The 16,875-nt window shown below is 36.7% G+C and overlaps 1 protein-coding gene across 3 annotated transcripts in view; it reads right to left on the minus strand.

The window, feature by feature from the left end:
• LOC112561808 (clustered mitochondria protein homolog) overlaps positions 1–16,875 on the minus strand; it is a 33,755-nt gene that overhangs the window by 8,978 nt on the left and 7,902 nt on the right. For all 3 annotated transcript variants that reach the window (XM_025234549.1, XM_025234548.1, XM_025234550.1), the window contains 29 exons: positions 15,372–15,543; positions 14,422–14,565; positions 14,010–14,122; positions 13,361–13,430; positions 13,047–13,131; positions 12,486–12,564; positions 12,138–12,288; positions 11,287–11,423; positions 11,014–11,105; positions 10,627–10,729; positions 9,567–9,687; positions 9,155–9,246; positions 8,917–8,957; positions 8,099–8,232; positions 7,765–7,870; positions 7,286–7,397; positions 6,986–7,118; positions 6,474–6,539; positions 5,969–6,030; positions 5,722–5,799; positions 5,212–5,282; positions 4,977–5,049; positions 4,497–4,658; positions 4,097–4,157; positions 3,752–3,842; positions 3,200–3,386; positions 2,576–2,767; positions 2,032–2,112; positions 241–366 (listed from right to left, as the gene is read on the minus strand). In XM_025234549.1, coding sequence (XP_025090334.1) covers positions 241–366; positions 2,032–2,112; positions 2,576–2,767; positions 3,200–3,386; positions 3,752–3,842; positions 4,097–4,157; positions 4,497–4,658; positions 4,977–5,049; positions 5,212–5,282; positions 5,722–5,799; positions 5,969–6,030; positions 6,474–6,539; positions 6,986–7,118; positions 7,286–7,397; positions 7,765–7,870; positions 8,099–8,232; positions 8,917–8,957; positions 9,155–9,246; positions 9,567–9,687; positions 10,627–10,729; positions 11,014–11,105; positions 11,287–11,423; positions 12,138–12,288; positions 12,486–12,564; positions 13,047–13,131; positions 13,361–13,430; positions 14,010–14,122; positions 14,422–14,565; positions 15,372–15,543 — 3,135 coding nt within the window. The remainder of the gene's footprint in view (positions 1–240; positions 367–2,031; positions 2,113–2,575; positions 2,768–3,199; positions 3,387–3,751; positions 3,843–4,096; positions 4,158–4,496; positions 4,659–4,976; positions 5,050–5,211; positions 5,283–5,721; positions 5,800–5,968; positions 6,031–6,473; positions 6,540–6,985; positions 7,119–7,285; positions 7,398–7,764; positions 7,871–8,098; positions 8,233–8,916; positions 8,958–9,154; positions 9,247–9,566; positions 9,688–10,626; positions 10,730–11,013; positions 11,106–11,286; positions 11,424–12,137; positions 12,289–12,485; positions 12,565–13,046; positions 13,132–13,360; positions 13,431–14,009; positions 14,123–14,421; positions 14,566–15,371; positions 15,544–16,875) is intronic.

The following is a 16,875-nucleotide window of genomic DNA, read 5'->3' on the forward strand; positions in this document are numbered from 1 at the left end:
ATGTATATGTAATTCTAGCATCTATATTTTCTTTTGTAACTAAAAAAACTCAGCCCTTTTTCAGTACTTCTTCAGTACTATTAAAAAACTTTTATCAGCTTTTTCTGTGCTTGGTTAGCTATTTGGTACATTATATTAAAATTTAACAGCAGTGAAGAGGGGGTAAACGCATCCCTTTATAAAAATGTCACAAGCAACACAAGAACCATATACATTCATGAAAACACGGAGCAGACATACATCAATGAGTGCAATCTCAGGATGATTTTCCCCATGGCACAGCAATGCCAGGTATCGTGCTCGGTACATGAGACGCAAAGCACTGGACACCTGATTGTTGGCAAAACAGTAGAGAGCAAGGTGGGCCTGCAACACAGAGAGTATGTCTGCTAAAGCAAGTTTGTATACGCGGTCAACTTTCTGCTAGTTACCTAGATGCAATGACCATACCAAAAATATTAAGTCAATATTAATCAAAAGCAAATATCACCTGTCAGCTTTGTCTGGGCTTAACTATTAGCCAGGTCAGTCTCAGACAATTTTCCTGACCAAACATATGGTTAAGACTGCCTTGCATTTTATAATCTTATTGATTTTACACAGCAATATGCTCACACCAGTCCAAGCTGCAGTAGCAAAGATACAAACAATAACTGTGACAGTATAATAACTGTAACAGATATTCTTACACAACATATTCTTCATATATGCCCAACAAATGTACATCTTCATGCTTAAAAAAAAAAATAAAAAATAAAAAAAAAAAAACACAAACCACCAACTAAAGTAAATAATAGCTAAAAATGTAGCAGATACAAACTCACATTAAACTAATTTAATCATATAATTCTGTTAAATTCATATTGTTCAAGCCTCTAATAAATCACAGCCAATTCATTTTTTTCTCCAGTCCAAAATGTAATATTTAAATAAAGATAATTCAAGCAAAATATTTCACATCACCTAACAGTTACTTCACCAGTAATACTACGGGGTTTTCAAGTTAAAAGATTTAAAGGTAAATGGTTTGTCACAATAAGCTTTCTTTATTATAGGCAGACTGCTGCGGTCAGCTTCCACCATTCAGAAAGTCACATGGAACAAAGATTAGGCTTAGCAAAGACAACCGGCTCTTGTTGAGCACTGTTTCTCTGTGACCAAATAATCCCCTATTCTCTAGTTGTTTTCACAATGCTGTTAGTACAGCACAACTTTGTTAAGGAAATAGGTCTGTGAGAGGTCAACAAAGGAGAATTTTTACTTTTCTGAACAAAGATAGTTTGATCTTATTCCTTTTAAACATTCTTAGGACATGATTTATATACTGATGCAAAATGAACATATGCATGCACTCTTTCCTATACAAATGTGTAAATCATAAAGAAAACAAAGTTCGCTGTAATCTTTCACTGCTTTTAAGCAACATTTAAGATGGCGTCGTCTAGATTTTGAAGATTACAACAATTATCATTTATAAAAGCCATGTATGCTTGTTCACAACACTCATGCACACAGCAGACATGGTTAAAAGAAGTGACATCTGCCAGAAGGTGGGCACTGTTTAACTTGGCTGAAAACTTGCACCAAAATAATGTCACGTTATTTCAAATAATCATCACTTTCATGTTAATGGAGACATGCAATCATGACTCAAGGGAGAGAAAAAACACCATTACAAACCACTGCTCTGCACAGCCTGACAGTTGCTGCAGTAACCATGGTGATGCTGTCAAGGAAAAGACACTATCAGCTGCTTGAGCTAGAAGCTCCATCTCTCCCCTGATTCAGGTCACATTTATCATGCCACATTTTGGAACTTAAAAGCTAAACCTTGCAATCCATTCTAGCTAATGTAATAAACTACCCAGGAGAATCCTTGATTATTTTACTATGCTCAAAAGGAACGACAAAAAATAAGAATTATGCTGCCTACCGGCATGCACATGCTGATCAACATACTTCCTAATATGCTACACGCAATTTACATGACAGGTCAGAACTGTTTACACTTTGTTAGTAACAAGTACTTACATATTCGGTGATGGTGTTGGGATGGTCAATGCCCAGAACACGCTCACTCATTAACACTGCCCTCTGCTGATGTGACATTGCCTACATAGCATACAGACAGAACTATTAGAACATAAATACCACACATACAAGCCACTATTCACTGCACACACCACTTGTGCCTTGCTACTCTACAACTCTGTAGACATCCAAGTACTCATGCATGCACCCAAACCACTCACCCACCCACCCCTGACAATTTTTCATTCATCTTTCATCCCCTCACCCGCTTCCTACCACAACACTCAATAATACTTGTTACCTCAAAACCACGTCAACTTTAAGACCTGTCAAAAACAGTTGACTCGTTCAGAATGTTTTTCAAATTTTGGACGGATCATTCACAAAGCCCTTCCATCAAGTTTCATCCAACAAGAACACATCATTTACTCCACCCCCTAACCCTTCTCATCATCACTCCATCACAGATAAAACTGTTTCCACCAGAGGTTAACATATTAGTCTGAACTGTGCAGCCTGCTGAACTCCCTTGCAGGTTTCTCACCTCGGGATAGTCTCCCATAATGTAGTTCAGTCGTGCCAAAAGACGGAGACATGCAGCCACTTCAGAGTGCATTGGTCCATACACATTATTAAGAAGATTGAGGGCCTCACTAATCAGCTCATAGCCTTCTCGCAGCAAGCCCTGCTGGATTTTTCCTTGCCCACTTGTGAAGAAGTGATATGCATCTGAAGCCTAAACATGAATCAACAGCACAGTCAGAACTATGCAGCACCTTTATCTCTTCATCACAATCAGGATGTCCACCATTCTCTGACACATTCTCGTAGCCAACAGCCCACAAAGAATATTTCATTCCTGTCAATGAAGCTCCTTTCTCAATAGGCATTTAAACCATAATCAGTTATATGTGTAGCCATAATCATCACTTTTAATCAAAAAACACAGCTCACTAAAATGGGGTTGTTTCTCTAAATAAAATGTCCTGACAAGTTAATTAATTACACCTTTCTACTTTGTACTTAGCCCCGCAGAATCAGCCATGCAGAGCATTTCTAATTGACAAGCATCACTATAACCTGCTAAATTATGCATTTTCTTTTATATACACTATTCAAATGTCTGCTAGTCCAGCAAGCAGCTATAAATCAACTGTTTTGTTCTGACCTTAGGATGAATATGTTTGACAGCTGGGAAGACATTGATGATGTCCTCCTCAGTGAACAGCTGTTTGTTGCGAATATCTAGGTGATACTCTCGTAACAGCAGCTGAACACCAACTGCTCTAGAGAATCCTCGCAGCAAGGAGATACGCTGCATACCATAGCGTTCACAAGCAGTGTCCACAGAGTCACTGCAGAGAAACAAAGCACAAACTTTATTTGGTTCTAGGTGCTAAATCACCTCTTGTTGTTAAGTTGACCAACCCAACTACCCTTTAAGGCAGCTTCAAGGACAAGGATCATGACTTGCAGCCAGATTCTAAGCAAGTAACTAGACATAGCAAACATCCACAAGGTCAATACATTTATAACAACAACTCCCTAACAAACATAAATTTAGTGCACTAGCATGATTAATACAAAGATGTTCTGGAGGTGGGAATCACACTTAAATGGCTTGTATTCATTGAGTCAAGACCTTTAACATATCATTCATATCAAATAATCACAATTTAAATCCAGCTAAACTAACAAACTACAAACTGGCAAAACTCACCATTCTAATGTATAACCATAGTACTCTTCTACTTCATCCACAATTTTCTTCCACAAGGACTTAGGTGTTTCCAACAACCATTCAATGCTGTCTGCAAAGCAATAATATGAAAACTGTGTATTATTCTATAAAAAAAATACCTTTAAATATTGACAATAGGTAATACACTGTACAATCTGAATACTAGCTCTATCCTTCCCCAAATATAATCCTTCAATAAATAGTAAGGTCAACATGGGGAACAATTTATTGAAAGAATCATTTTGTGCTGCTAAGAAAACTACTGCAGGTCATATCTACACTTGGTCTGTACAAGCAGGGCAACAGCGATACAAGGCAACTTACCATTACTGAAGACAGCGCTTTGCTTATTGCGCTTCTTGCTTTTCTTCTTAGTTGCTCTCGACTGCAATACAATGCCATTGGACATTTTAGACACTGACAATCCTTAATTTTCTAGGAGATATATGACCAACCATATAACACAAACATGATCAAATAAAACAAATTATTTTATCTTACAAAAACTGGAATGTGAACATGCATTTCCAAAATACACAGTATCTTTGTTTTTTATATATATATATCACATTCAATGATCACACCTGTCTGTGATTGATGTCTTCTTAAGTAACGTATAAGTCACAAAACTGCAACATTATTACTATTTTTTAACATTCATTTACTATTATTACAAAATTATTTTTTCAGAATGTTAAAAGTCTTATAATCCATAGCTACTTACCTCATCTGCAGTGACTTGGACATGAGGAAATGGATAGGAACCAATCAAGCAGTTCAGGAAGTGGCTAATGGCTGCTGATATATTCATCATGTCAATACCCTGCATGCAACATTTGAAGATGTGTTTTGCCCCTCGGCAGATCAGCTCGCAGATTGCTATTGTCTGCACAAAGATAATGCCATCAGGAAATGCCATTTTTAGTATTTTGTTATTTTTTTGGTGTTAATATTCATTTTGCTCTAATAAGCACAGAAAAGACCACAAATCCCTGAATTTTGAGGCAGTTTAAACTCTGTGCACAAACATTTAACAGCATTATTATAACCCCAAACATCAGATTCACTGAAAAGAGGCATGTAGCATGTGTCTTTGAAACTAGTTATCACCTCATGTTTTAGCAGACCTCACAAAACAAGCATTCTAAACCAGTCTGAAAGGTATTTATTTATCTTTTAAATAATGATTATCCATGTTACTTACATGAACATACTGAACTGATGGATACTTGGCAAGCATTTCAGCTACCTTCCCAAGATAGCGCATGTTGATGCCCCTAGAAATATCAAAATCAAAATCAAAATAAAATCATCATTAGCAGCAATGAACCAGAGTTTCTAAACTAATGCCTAGTTTTTTTCTGGCAAGTGCCACATAAAGATGTCTAAAAATAAAAACAGGAGGAAAAAACCCCAAAGTAAATGAAGACAGACTTTACCTTGCCTGCATAGCCTCAGAGAGCGTAACACCATCTATGGGCGAAGAAGAATGGTCATGGCAGTCTTTGACCTAGAGTGAAAAAACAGCAACAGACTTATAAAGCATTATAAAATGAATTACAAATTACCAAAAGACAAATTAACCATTGCTTTATACTTTCTTCACCTTACCAGGTTCATACACAATCAATAAGCCATAAGCCTTCATAAACTCAAAACTATGGCACTGCTTTCAGCTGTTTGTTTCCTAGTTTGTCTCCAGATTTAATTCATACCTTTCTCACTCACTTTCTCCACATCTTCATATAAACTTATGTGCACATAATGACACTGTAAAAATGTTCCATACATTTGTGTCTGGTGTGAGGTGGGAGGGGGAGCAAAGTGAAAAAATAGCAGCAGGCATGCTGATGCACATATCCATATTTAGATATTTATTTCCAAGCTTTACTGCCATGTTTGCTTATTGTAAAGAAAGAACAAACAGCTAATAAAGAGTAGCAACTTACAAAGCTTGGAATTTGTTGCAGTACAAGGAACTCTGCTGCATCTTTTACTAACTGTTTCTCTCGTCTGAAGTTTTCTCCCTGAATTTCAACAAATAAATTATCAATACCTAAGAAACTTTCAAGTACTGGATGTAAATTCTAGTGTTACAAATACTGACACGTCACTCACATACAAAACTGTTATTGGTACTGGGCAGATGCATGGTGCATAAAGAAGAAAGTAAAGAAAAGTAATGTGAAGAAATACCTCGGCATCAGTATGAACTACATGAGGCTGGAAGACATCTGGGTTGAAGGCAATGCTGAATTCTGTTGAGCAAAAAGCCCCAGTGATCTTAGTGGCAATTCACAAATTCATGCCACCATAAAATAATGAAAGAATGAAAGCTGTGAAAGGTTTTATTTTCTCATACTTCATCACCCACCCACTAAATGTTACTCCCAACCATTTACTCTAAGTGGCTGATGAGTAGCAAACAAATGGAAGGCAACAATTAACAGCAAATACAGCAAGAATGGTTGCCAATATTTCAGCATGCATAATTCCCTACAACACTTGTCCATGTGCTTAGTAGTATCCACATGTATATGCACACACATATGCAAACTCTTTTTCACCTCTAATGATAAAATGTTAAACATCTTTAGCAGAAAACTGTTAAAGAAATATGGTTATTGAATAACTGTTTATGAAGATTTATCTGAAATCTTAACAACTTATCAGCTTGTAAATTAATCAAGTTTTAACTTGCCTGTGTCACTGAGCGACCCCACCAGCTGGGCAGCCTTTCTGACAACCTCTTTAGTATTTTCTTCAACTGAGTAAAAGGAAGAAAATGACATCTCCAAACATGATGAATTATATCAAACCACATTAAAGGTAATAATCTAACAATTAAAACAACCTCAAATACTAGCTTGCAAAGTTGTCCCCTACATTCTACTTTCCCCAATGCAACAAGCTGACTTACTAACACGAATACTTAGCAAATAAGCTGAATGTCCACTAGTGTTTGTGTTACTGTCAGCATGTCAAAGCCTTCAGTACATCAACAATCAAGGCAAAACTGAAAATTAGCTGTTTACATACTTTTGTGATGTCAGCCCATCAAGTATTTGTTTATAAAGTAGTTATCTTTCCCCCAACTTTCTTAAAGATTAAAAGTCACTGATGGAAAACATTGCCAAATACCAATGACCTGCCTGCTGGTTTCAGTGACAGAAATTATCGAAAGGATGAGAAAATCTGATGGGGCTAACTTACATGTCTGACTGTTGGTCCCTGTGAGTGTTTCAACAATCTTCTTTGCCTCCTCAGTCATATCCTCTTGAGATTTATCTTCCTGATCACCGTTTTCATTAACCATTTGGTCAAAAGTGGGCTTAATGGGCAAAGGCTGCAAATGCCAAAAAGAAGGCGTCGACAAACCACCTTAGTCCATCTTCGTTACAACATGACAAAGATGACAAAGACACCCGAAGTCTATCAAATAACTATCTTCTCAGCACATTTTCTTTGCTATCTGTTAGTGTCAAAATATAAAGAGGGTTTTGTAAAAAGCACCTTAATCTGAATGCTAGAGGTATCCTCTTTCTCTTTGTTTTCACTTCGTTTCAAAAGTTGCAGCTGCTGAAAGCGGCATCCTGCTTCACGCACAAAGGCAACATATCGGTTTCTGCAAGACATAAACCAATCTCTATTAGGTAAAATGATAATCACGTCTGTTATTTTTATTTTAAATCAGCTCTCAGAAATAATTCTTTTTTTTTTTTTTTTTACATTTGCATGTATGCACACACACAAACACACAAAACCAAGAAATCGTGGGTAGGAGTATGACACAAAGGAAGCTTTCTGAACCCTTGATGTAAAGAGACATACATGTGCTGGAAATAATCCTTTTTTGTATGTTAAGTAATACAGCTTGATATCATAAATGTTTTAAATACCATGCAATATACACACACAAAAATACATATACCAGTATCTATTTTATGTCTACAAAATATACTAACAGAGAAAAGTTAAAATAAGCCACTCACTCAACAAATGCTTCAATTAGCTCCTGGCGTAAGCAAGCGAGTTTGTGTCGATGAGTTCGTGGGTAGCCCTGCTCAATCATCTCCTTGCTTAACTCCTCTCCTTCAACTACAATAATATATAGTTTTTACCTTTATTAATCTCCACACATGCAAAACAAATCTTGAAGACGAAAACCTTCTTATAACATCTAGACAAAACCTTGTAAAGTGTAAAAAAACAACCAAAAAACAAAAACAAAAACAAAAAAGAAACGGTAATTAGTAAAATGACAATTTTTAGGTGCAAGTAAATTATAAGCCATGTTAAAACAAATAAAAACCTAACTGTACTAACCAGGTAGGTAGTTGACATCTGGTGGGAAAGTGCGCAGCAGGTCTAGAATATAATGCCGTTGGTCATTGCCCACAATGCCTTTGCATTCAATGGATGAAAATAGTTCAATTTCTTCACCTTTGTTGTTCAACACTCTATATGACAAAGGCAAGAAAAGAAAAAAGAAAAAAATGTATGCACTGGTCCCTATTGATGCAATACAGACATATCAAAGGTTGTGAACTGTTAAGTTCATGGCTTACAAAAAAATCAAAAACAAAAAAAAAATCACCTGTAGCATAATGTCAAACAAATGTCTACAGAGTTAGAGGGGAGGAACTTGTGTTTTACACTGAGCCTGCAACTAAGGCTATATCATGGCAAAGCAGCCAGCCCTGTAAACAGATTTCACATGCTGAGAAAGACCATCCCCAAGAAAAGAGCTGAACACTGAACAGCTGACCTTCACTGTATTTGTGACGTGCTTAACTGTTACGCTGCCAGTCCACTCTGTCTAAATACTTAGCAGGATGCACAGAGTAAGTATAGAAACATAGGCACATGCTAACATACACAATCAAGTATATTCCAAAGCATGCGTATGCAAGAACACGAACACTGTCTGTCCCACCACCTCAGTCCTATCAAAGATCAGCACCATAACCTCAGTCATGAGAATGTCTGCAGATAGTTTCATCATTGGTGATAAGCAAACATGACAAACACTCATTCAACTAAAACACTCATGTGAAACAAAAAAATTTAGTGCCCACACCTCCACCATCAGCTGACACACACTCCCCTTGCCAGCTACCTCAAATGAAAAACATTCTTCTTACCTATGTGGTCTGATCTTCAACTGTGATGCAGTCTTCTGAAGCTACAAAAAAATACACATATATTTTTGGCAATGTTTCTGTAAAGCAAAAGATCATCATTAAAATAATATGCAACTATTATGTATGCCAACACATAAAGTAAAACAATCTCTCATACATGACAAAACTATAGCCCATGAAATTAACTTATAACTTAAAAAATACAAAGTAAACTTGTACTGGAGACAACAGTACTCACCAGTTCTTTATACTTGGGGTTTGTGACAACAGTTTTGCCAAAGTCTGCAGAGCCATACACCACGGACTGCTCCTGTTCCCGTTCCAAAATGCCTGTGATGAATTTCAGAAATCCCAGTCATAAAAACATTCAGTTAACAACAAGATCAGCAATATTTTAATCCTATTTTTAAGTAATTCTTCTTGAATTGCCCCTGGGTATTAATAAAGTTGTATTGAAAGTATTGAGCAAGCATCTGGCTATAATGCATGTTGCAAACACATGACGATGCACAGACAGTCAAGATTCTAATTTCCCGCTTACTTCCAGCCCAGTAACAAAGGTCACTCATAACATAAAGGTCACTACATGCTATTTAACAAAAGCTTTCAGTTCTTTAATTTCAAATTATCCCTACAGTGTATGGACCCACCTGGAATAATGGACTGTGCAGTGACACGATAGCCTCGATAGTCCACCACTACTGTGCCTAACATGTACAGCCCCTTTGGATCCAGGTTGAAGTAGGCTTTGACACCTTGAAGATCATTGCCCTAGAGAACAAAAAGAAAAAAATGCTTTCATGCCTTTACATAACTGTATTATGTCATTGTCTCATTTTCAAATGCACACAACACTGTCACTACCAATAATAATAATAACAGGAACTTATAATGTGCAGCATCACTACCAAGATCACACTCTCTGCACAGACCAATAAAGATAAATGAAACATAACAGCCAGTGGACAGTGAGGTATGTATAGGCACACTGACAACATAAAGACGAGGTATAAGAGTAGAATGTAATGCAATGAATGAAGGTACAAAGGATACTGTAAACAGTTAGAACCGTACTAGATGGTTAACATAACAATATTACAAAGGAGTTAAGGATAGTAATTCAGGGATAGTACTTTGTGAACAGACATGTTTTCAGAGAGCGTTTGAATGTAGCCCTTGAGTCCGAGTGGCAAATGTGATGTGGAAGCGAGTTCCATTGCTTAGCAGTACAGAGAGAGAATGTCCATATGTGACTGTCTTTATGGAAGAGAGGGATAGAATGCAGGAGTCTGATGAGGAGTAAAGGTTTCAGGCAGGATTTCAGTGAAATAGTGGGGAGAGGAGCATAGTGAGTTGTGGGCATTATTTGTTGTTAAATACTTTTCATGAGCTAAGAATATGCATTCTTTGCAGAGTTTACCTAAACTGTCCCCTATACACTTCCCATTATGCAAAGCAATCTTTTCCCATAACATACTCCATCATAATGATAGTCTCATCAAGTCAACAAATGCTTTTTTGGGGAATTTCCCTCATGTATGTACCACCTGTGTAAACCAGCCACACTTTTCATCTGAACCAATTAACAACCCTAATATGCTTTTACCACCTGGGAACATTATAATATGCTTTCACCATTTGGAAACATTATCTTTTCCATTGTCTTAAGAGCTTACACCCTGCACATTTGTACTGCACAAGTAAACTCACCGGGGCTGCATAGGCAGCTGCATCTCCTCCAAAATCCTTGTAATGATCTTTGACATCAAAGCCAAGACTGAAGAAAATGTTGTTCCATATAAACATCTGCATTCTGTAAGAACAAATAAACAAATTGATCGTTGACTGAAGACATTAGTCTCTTTAATTTCACTTCCCTGTGTCAGTCCCACATAAATTCACTCTACAGATGAAGTGCAAGTGGCAAAAGCACCCAAATTAAACATATTGGTATAGAACACAGAAAAGATACCCTGAACCAACTTATACAAAATTCAATTTTTCAAAAGCTGTGAAAAAGCAGCTTATTTCCTCACAAAGATGTCACATTGATGTCTTGGACAGTATAGCAAAGTTTCTCAAAACACTTGTACTAACTTGGCATCCTCTCCTGGATTTATAGCCATCACATTGCCATCAATGACAGCCATAGCACCTCGTGTTGCTGCAGCAACAAAATCGCTGTGCACCTGATATTTAGAATGAAAAACAGTGGAGAATGTTTTAGTAGACTTAGTAACTAAATATGTTTGCAACTTAACAACTCTATAATCAAGAATAAAATATGCTGCTGGAACAAAGAATCATTACCTGCTGTGTGTAAAGCTCATCACAAGGATTTTCAACTTTATGGTATGGGACTGCACCTACCTTAAAGATAGCTCTTTCACGTATAAGTCTCTCTGGTAAATGGGACTGAGGCAATTCCCGTGTTGTCTGAATCTCCTCGTTCCAGTCACGTGTCTGACCAGGAATATGCTCTTCATAGCCCAGGCGAGTAGAGAAAGCTGTGAAGAGGAAACGTTATTATTAAATGTTCTGCTTAAATCACCTCAACAATTTTAAGCTTTTCCAGGCATGTGCTGCTGATTTAAGTCCTTGATGTTCTAGGCATATGAATAAATTAGATAAGATATTCTTTAACACTGAGAACAATAATGAAAGATGGAGTAGCTGTAACTGTCCATGATAGGAACAGTTTGAATAACATTGTCCACATCTGTTCCAAGATAATTGGTATTAAACAGAGTGACTTGACTTCCTTCTGTAATCAACAATTAATTAAGAAAGCTTCCCGCATTATGTCCATACCTGAACATGTGCTAGCGGGAGAATTTGTTTTATTAAACTCCGGTAAACGCTATGCCATGCCAGTATGCAAAAGCAATAGGCATCTGAAATCTTTTATGCCATCCGCAGTCCAGCTACTCAATCACAGATGAACTATCAGCAGTGTGTGTGTGTGTGTGATGGGTAGGTGTGCATGTGTGTGGTTTTTTTTTTCATATACATATATTTTGGAAACAGGGCACAGCTCCCATCTAAATTGCCCGTTGGGATTAATAAAGTCGGTTGTTATTGTTATTATTGTTACTGTAGCTTGAGCAAGCTAGGTGCTGAAGGAAATACAGATATATGTGATAGAGATATGGCAAGATCTCTATCATAAGCAAGCAATGTCTAGTCTATGCTCCAGTGTTTGCACTCAGTCTTATGCTTACCATCCTCAGCTCGAATATAATCCACCTGGTGCTCTGACTGTGGAGCCAACCAACTGTACACTTGATATGGTGTAGGTACCCGTTCAAAAGGATGTTTCTGGCTCCTCTTCTTCAGCAGCATTACAAAACTCCGCTTGAAAGTAGGGCTGATCTAGACAATACAGTTTTAGACAATGAGGTACACTGATAACAGAAGAAGCCCAACAGATTGAGATGACCACTATTTTGAGATTTTAGCTAGTGAGTTGATAGCAAAGAAGATGGACTGAGATGAGTCAACATGTCAGATTAAACTGGAAACTGGTTTGTTACACATGGCCACAAATAAAGCAGAAGAAATTGACTAACCTGGTTCAGGAGGTCAATAAGAGAATGTGACAGGTATTTTGGTTGTGCAGGTTTTGGGTTGAAGTTATCTTCTGTTGATCTGCACAATAATTAGCATAAGGAACTAGGAACTAATAAAATGTTTACTTAAATTTTGTTCACATTCTTCAAAAGGTGTGCTTAACTTCATGACATGCATTGTATATGACCAATAGACATAGGAAATTCTTTTATTACACTGTACTTATGCTGCATCCAACATGATAAAAGTCTGTAATACAGTTTTTGCTTGATGCAAGTGGATCAGTTTTACAGACATTTACTTAATGCAAATTTGTCCCTACACACACTTCATGTAGCCTATATAACAATGGCATAATCAAATACCTTTATACCATTAATATACAACAGGTATGAAAATGGACTTTGAAAAATCAGTAGTTTTCCAGCAAAATAATGCTATCATTATTGAATGCCAAAGTTCTATACCACCAACCAGTCACTATATGTTCCTCGTTAATATAACACTTATCTGGGCATTATTTGCAAATAATGGAAAAGAAGTTCTGTGTTGCTACTTACTGATTGAGATAAAAGCCTCGTGTGGAACCTGTGATGTGAAATCGTTTGTCTTCCAGAGTCACAACATACAGGTAAAGCAAATCACCTGTGCAGGACATAGAAAAAATGACCAAGAAAATGCCTTTACCAATAAAAACCAAGCCAATAAGCTGATATGCGATACAGACAGGCTCATTTACACCTACAAAGAGACCACAATCTCTCAATCACACTGTAAACTTGTTTTTAAATTAATAAAAAACTCATTTGCTTTCCTGATGACTATTATAAACAAAGCAACAGCCTCATTTGCTAGTCTATTACATTATACCCACCATGCATTCTGCGGTTGCCAGGTGGAGGGTTCCAGCCACTGTATGTTAACACCTTTAGACACTGAGGTCCCTAAGAGTATAAAAAGACACACTACAGCTTCAGATGTGACTTCTAATGCTATGATTAACGAACTATAAATAATACTAATTTTTATATATATATTAGCATTTAAATGCTTTAAGAGAAGTAGACATATTGAGATTAAAAATGCCCTATGGGAGGTATTTAAAGTTATACTTTAGAAATAGATATTTCAAAAAGACATTCTATACAATCACAAAATGATTTAAAATTCTGTAACTTACATGAAGGATCTAAATGGGCACTTCTACATGTGAACATATGCGGTTTTTTTTTTAAAATGTAATAAATTCTTAAAAAACATTAAAATTTCAAACACCCCAGTTTTAATAAATGAGTCAAGTTTTATCACATACACAATGTTTGGGAAGGGGAGTGGAAAAAAGGTTTTTAACTTAAACACATGAGCCAAGAAGCTTGTTAGCTCCAGCAGCAATGATACCAAGCTATTTGGTACAACAACAACAACAACAACAACAACAAAAAAAAAAAAAAGTCGAGTAAAAAAATAAAAAATATATCTAATGGTTTTAAAACTCCTGATAATATAATTAATCTGCTAATTACCTTTAGGTCCTTAATACCTGGATGAAGAGCCAGTAAAGGACATTCCTTAGCTCCAGGCATAATAAAATCTGGTGGTGTGCAATCCACAGAGTCTGGCTTTCCCCGTTTCTTTTCTGTTTAAGAAAAATATATGTCTGTAAAATACTTCTAGCAACAAATCATTAATGCTTCCATGGATCAACACTTACCAGATATTACAGCAGAAATGCAATAAAATATAATAAAAACTGATGTACATTAAAAACTTTTTATATAAAAAAAAAATCATGTACTGGTAATTATAGTCATTTCACATTCACAGGCAGGACAGCTTAGCAATCACCGAAATCAGAAGGGTGTCAATACATGAATGACTAGAATAGTCTAGACATTATTCAACAGAATAGAGTAAACACAAGGATAAAGAACTAACCAAGAATATCACCACCAGTTACAGTGTTGAGGTAAGATAATGAGCTGCCATCCAGTCCACAGAAGGCATCAGTCAGATCAACAGACTTTAACAAGTCACGTATATGACGAACATGAATCCGGGCTTCACGCACAGTGTATGGTTCTGAACATAGAAATATTAATACTGCATAAATATGAAATTATCCCCACATATACATCCACCATGGACACTACTAGCCTACTTTTGATGTCCAGTTTTGTTTTTATTTTTTTACAACTGGTGTTTTTTCTCATGCCCTAACCTTGCAACTTAATCAATCCTGCTCTGACTTACCCATAAATTTTATCTAAGAAATCAAATTCAGTGCTAAGGTGTGAGATGAACTCACCTACAGTAATGGACACATATAAATGTTCTGAGCAATACTATGTGTGCCAAACTGGTGCATGTCTTTACAGAACTTTACCAAAAAAAAAAAAAAAACTGGTAAATGAGATTCTTCTTATCATTAGCAATTCTGATCGTAGGTTGACTGCCATATTTGCCTCTACTCACATACTTCACTTGGTTTTATTAAATCACTGCATAAAGTACTTGATTATTATGATATTGTTGATTTATAATGTGTATCATAAAGTGTTATTTAGGAGAATAAGATTAATCAACTTTGTAAAGATAAGGTGATCAGATAAAATTTTCCTGCAAGAATAATAGAAACAGGGCTTATGATACTCAAATACTTGCTATCCAAACCATCTTCCACAACATGGTACATTCAAACAGTAAAGTTTTTATAGAACCTGTTCCCACTTTTATAAGGAATAGTACTATAATGAACTACAAAGTCTAGGAAGAACAAGATTTATATAATATAATGACCTAAAAAGTCTCAACCACATTTTAGTGTTACACACTAGTGATCTGAAAATTGTATTCTAAACAAAAATCATTTTTTTAAAATTCCTAACCTTCCATGACTTTTATAACAGAACCTTCCTTCAGGCCCTCAATAGACTTAAGTTCGGCAAAGTTGTCCAGGGTGACATTATCAAGCTGTAAGGAAAAGCAGGTTCGAAAGCAACTGTCTTCACGATCCATGAGCAATTGGTGTATCTCCTGTACCAGTTCCATGGAGCTTACCTGAAAAAAGAGGGAATCATTTTGAGTCATTCTTAATTTGAAAGCAGTTAACAAAACATGCATTATTAAATTAAATATTCAATAATAGTAAAAACAAAAATCCCCAGATATCACCAGGCAAGTCCTGTCAAAAGAACTTCTGAATGTTACTGTTTTTCTTTCCTTGCTTCTATGTAAGCCTGAACCATGAATGTATGAGAATCAATTTGGTGCAGCGGTTATGAATATGTTATGGTATTGTCATTGTGCTTCCATATAGAGTTGCCTCTAAATGCCCTTTGGGATAAATAAAGTCTTATCGTATAAATATTAAACTAAACCGTAAAGAGTTATGGCTAGCTTTGAAGATGGTCACTGTGTGAGGCAATAAGAGCCAGGAACTCCACATATTGACACCAAAGAAGGATTGACACCCATATTTAACTTGTCTGACCATAGGACAACACAGGTCAGAATAAGCAGACCAGAGTGACTGTTTAATGTCAAACCATTCGTTTAACGTACTTCAAGATCAGACTGGTTTAAAAAAAAAAGTTATGCACACATGCCTCCATGTTTTTGGGTCATTTTAACCCCTTCGCTACTTATGGACTGCAAGAAAGAAAGCATGTATGGGAGAATGAACGAGAATGTCAGCGGGGAAAGGGTTAACTGTGACACAGTGTATTTGGTGAACACTGTTAAGCAGTAGAATTTTTTGGCGGGAACGAGGGTGAAAAAGTACTCAGGCCTGGGATGGTGAAGGAAGATGTGTCTAAATCACAACTTGTAAATCTCCCTAGATTACATAGTGGAGCAGGGTAGTGTCCATCGAAGCTGGATGCAGCGCGATACTGACCCTTGGTGGATTAACCTTGCCTAGACAAGGTGACGTCTTTTTGGGTTTTTGCTTATGGAATTGTAATAGAACTCACTTAGGTTAAAAACATGAATATATGAGAAAAATATGTGGTTTAGAATAGTAGTATAGTGTAAATTCGAGTTACAGGTTTTTTCCTGTACGGGCTAATTGAGTTGGAGCCCTTCTGAAGGAGGAAGAATCAGCTCCCTCACATCATTCCTTGATCACCTTCAGTCCAATGCCCAGAACCTGGACTAGGTGCACCATCGGCCTCATGAGGTCACCGTGGAGTACCACTGCTGTAATTGCAGGAACCCCCTTCCTGACACTGCCATTGTGTATGGCATTGGAGTGTTATCTTTTGCTGAGTGATGCGGAGCGACCAAAAAGTGTCCTATCCCCTCGGGGAAGAAAAAATCCCTTCTAGAGGATTATAAATGTAATTTGTGTTATTCGTATTCTGACTGAAGATGCAAAGGGTGACAACCCTA

Source organism: Pomacea canaliculata, linkage group LG4 (genome assembly GCF_003073045.1).
Source record: "Pomacea canaliculata isolate SZHN2017 linkage group LG4, ASM307304v1, whole genome shotgun sequence".
In the NCBI taxonomy this organism is placed as follows: domain Eukaryota; kingdom Metazoa; phylum Mollusca; class Gastropoda; order Architaenioglossa; family Ampullariidae; genus Pomacea; species Pomacea canaliculata.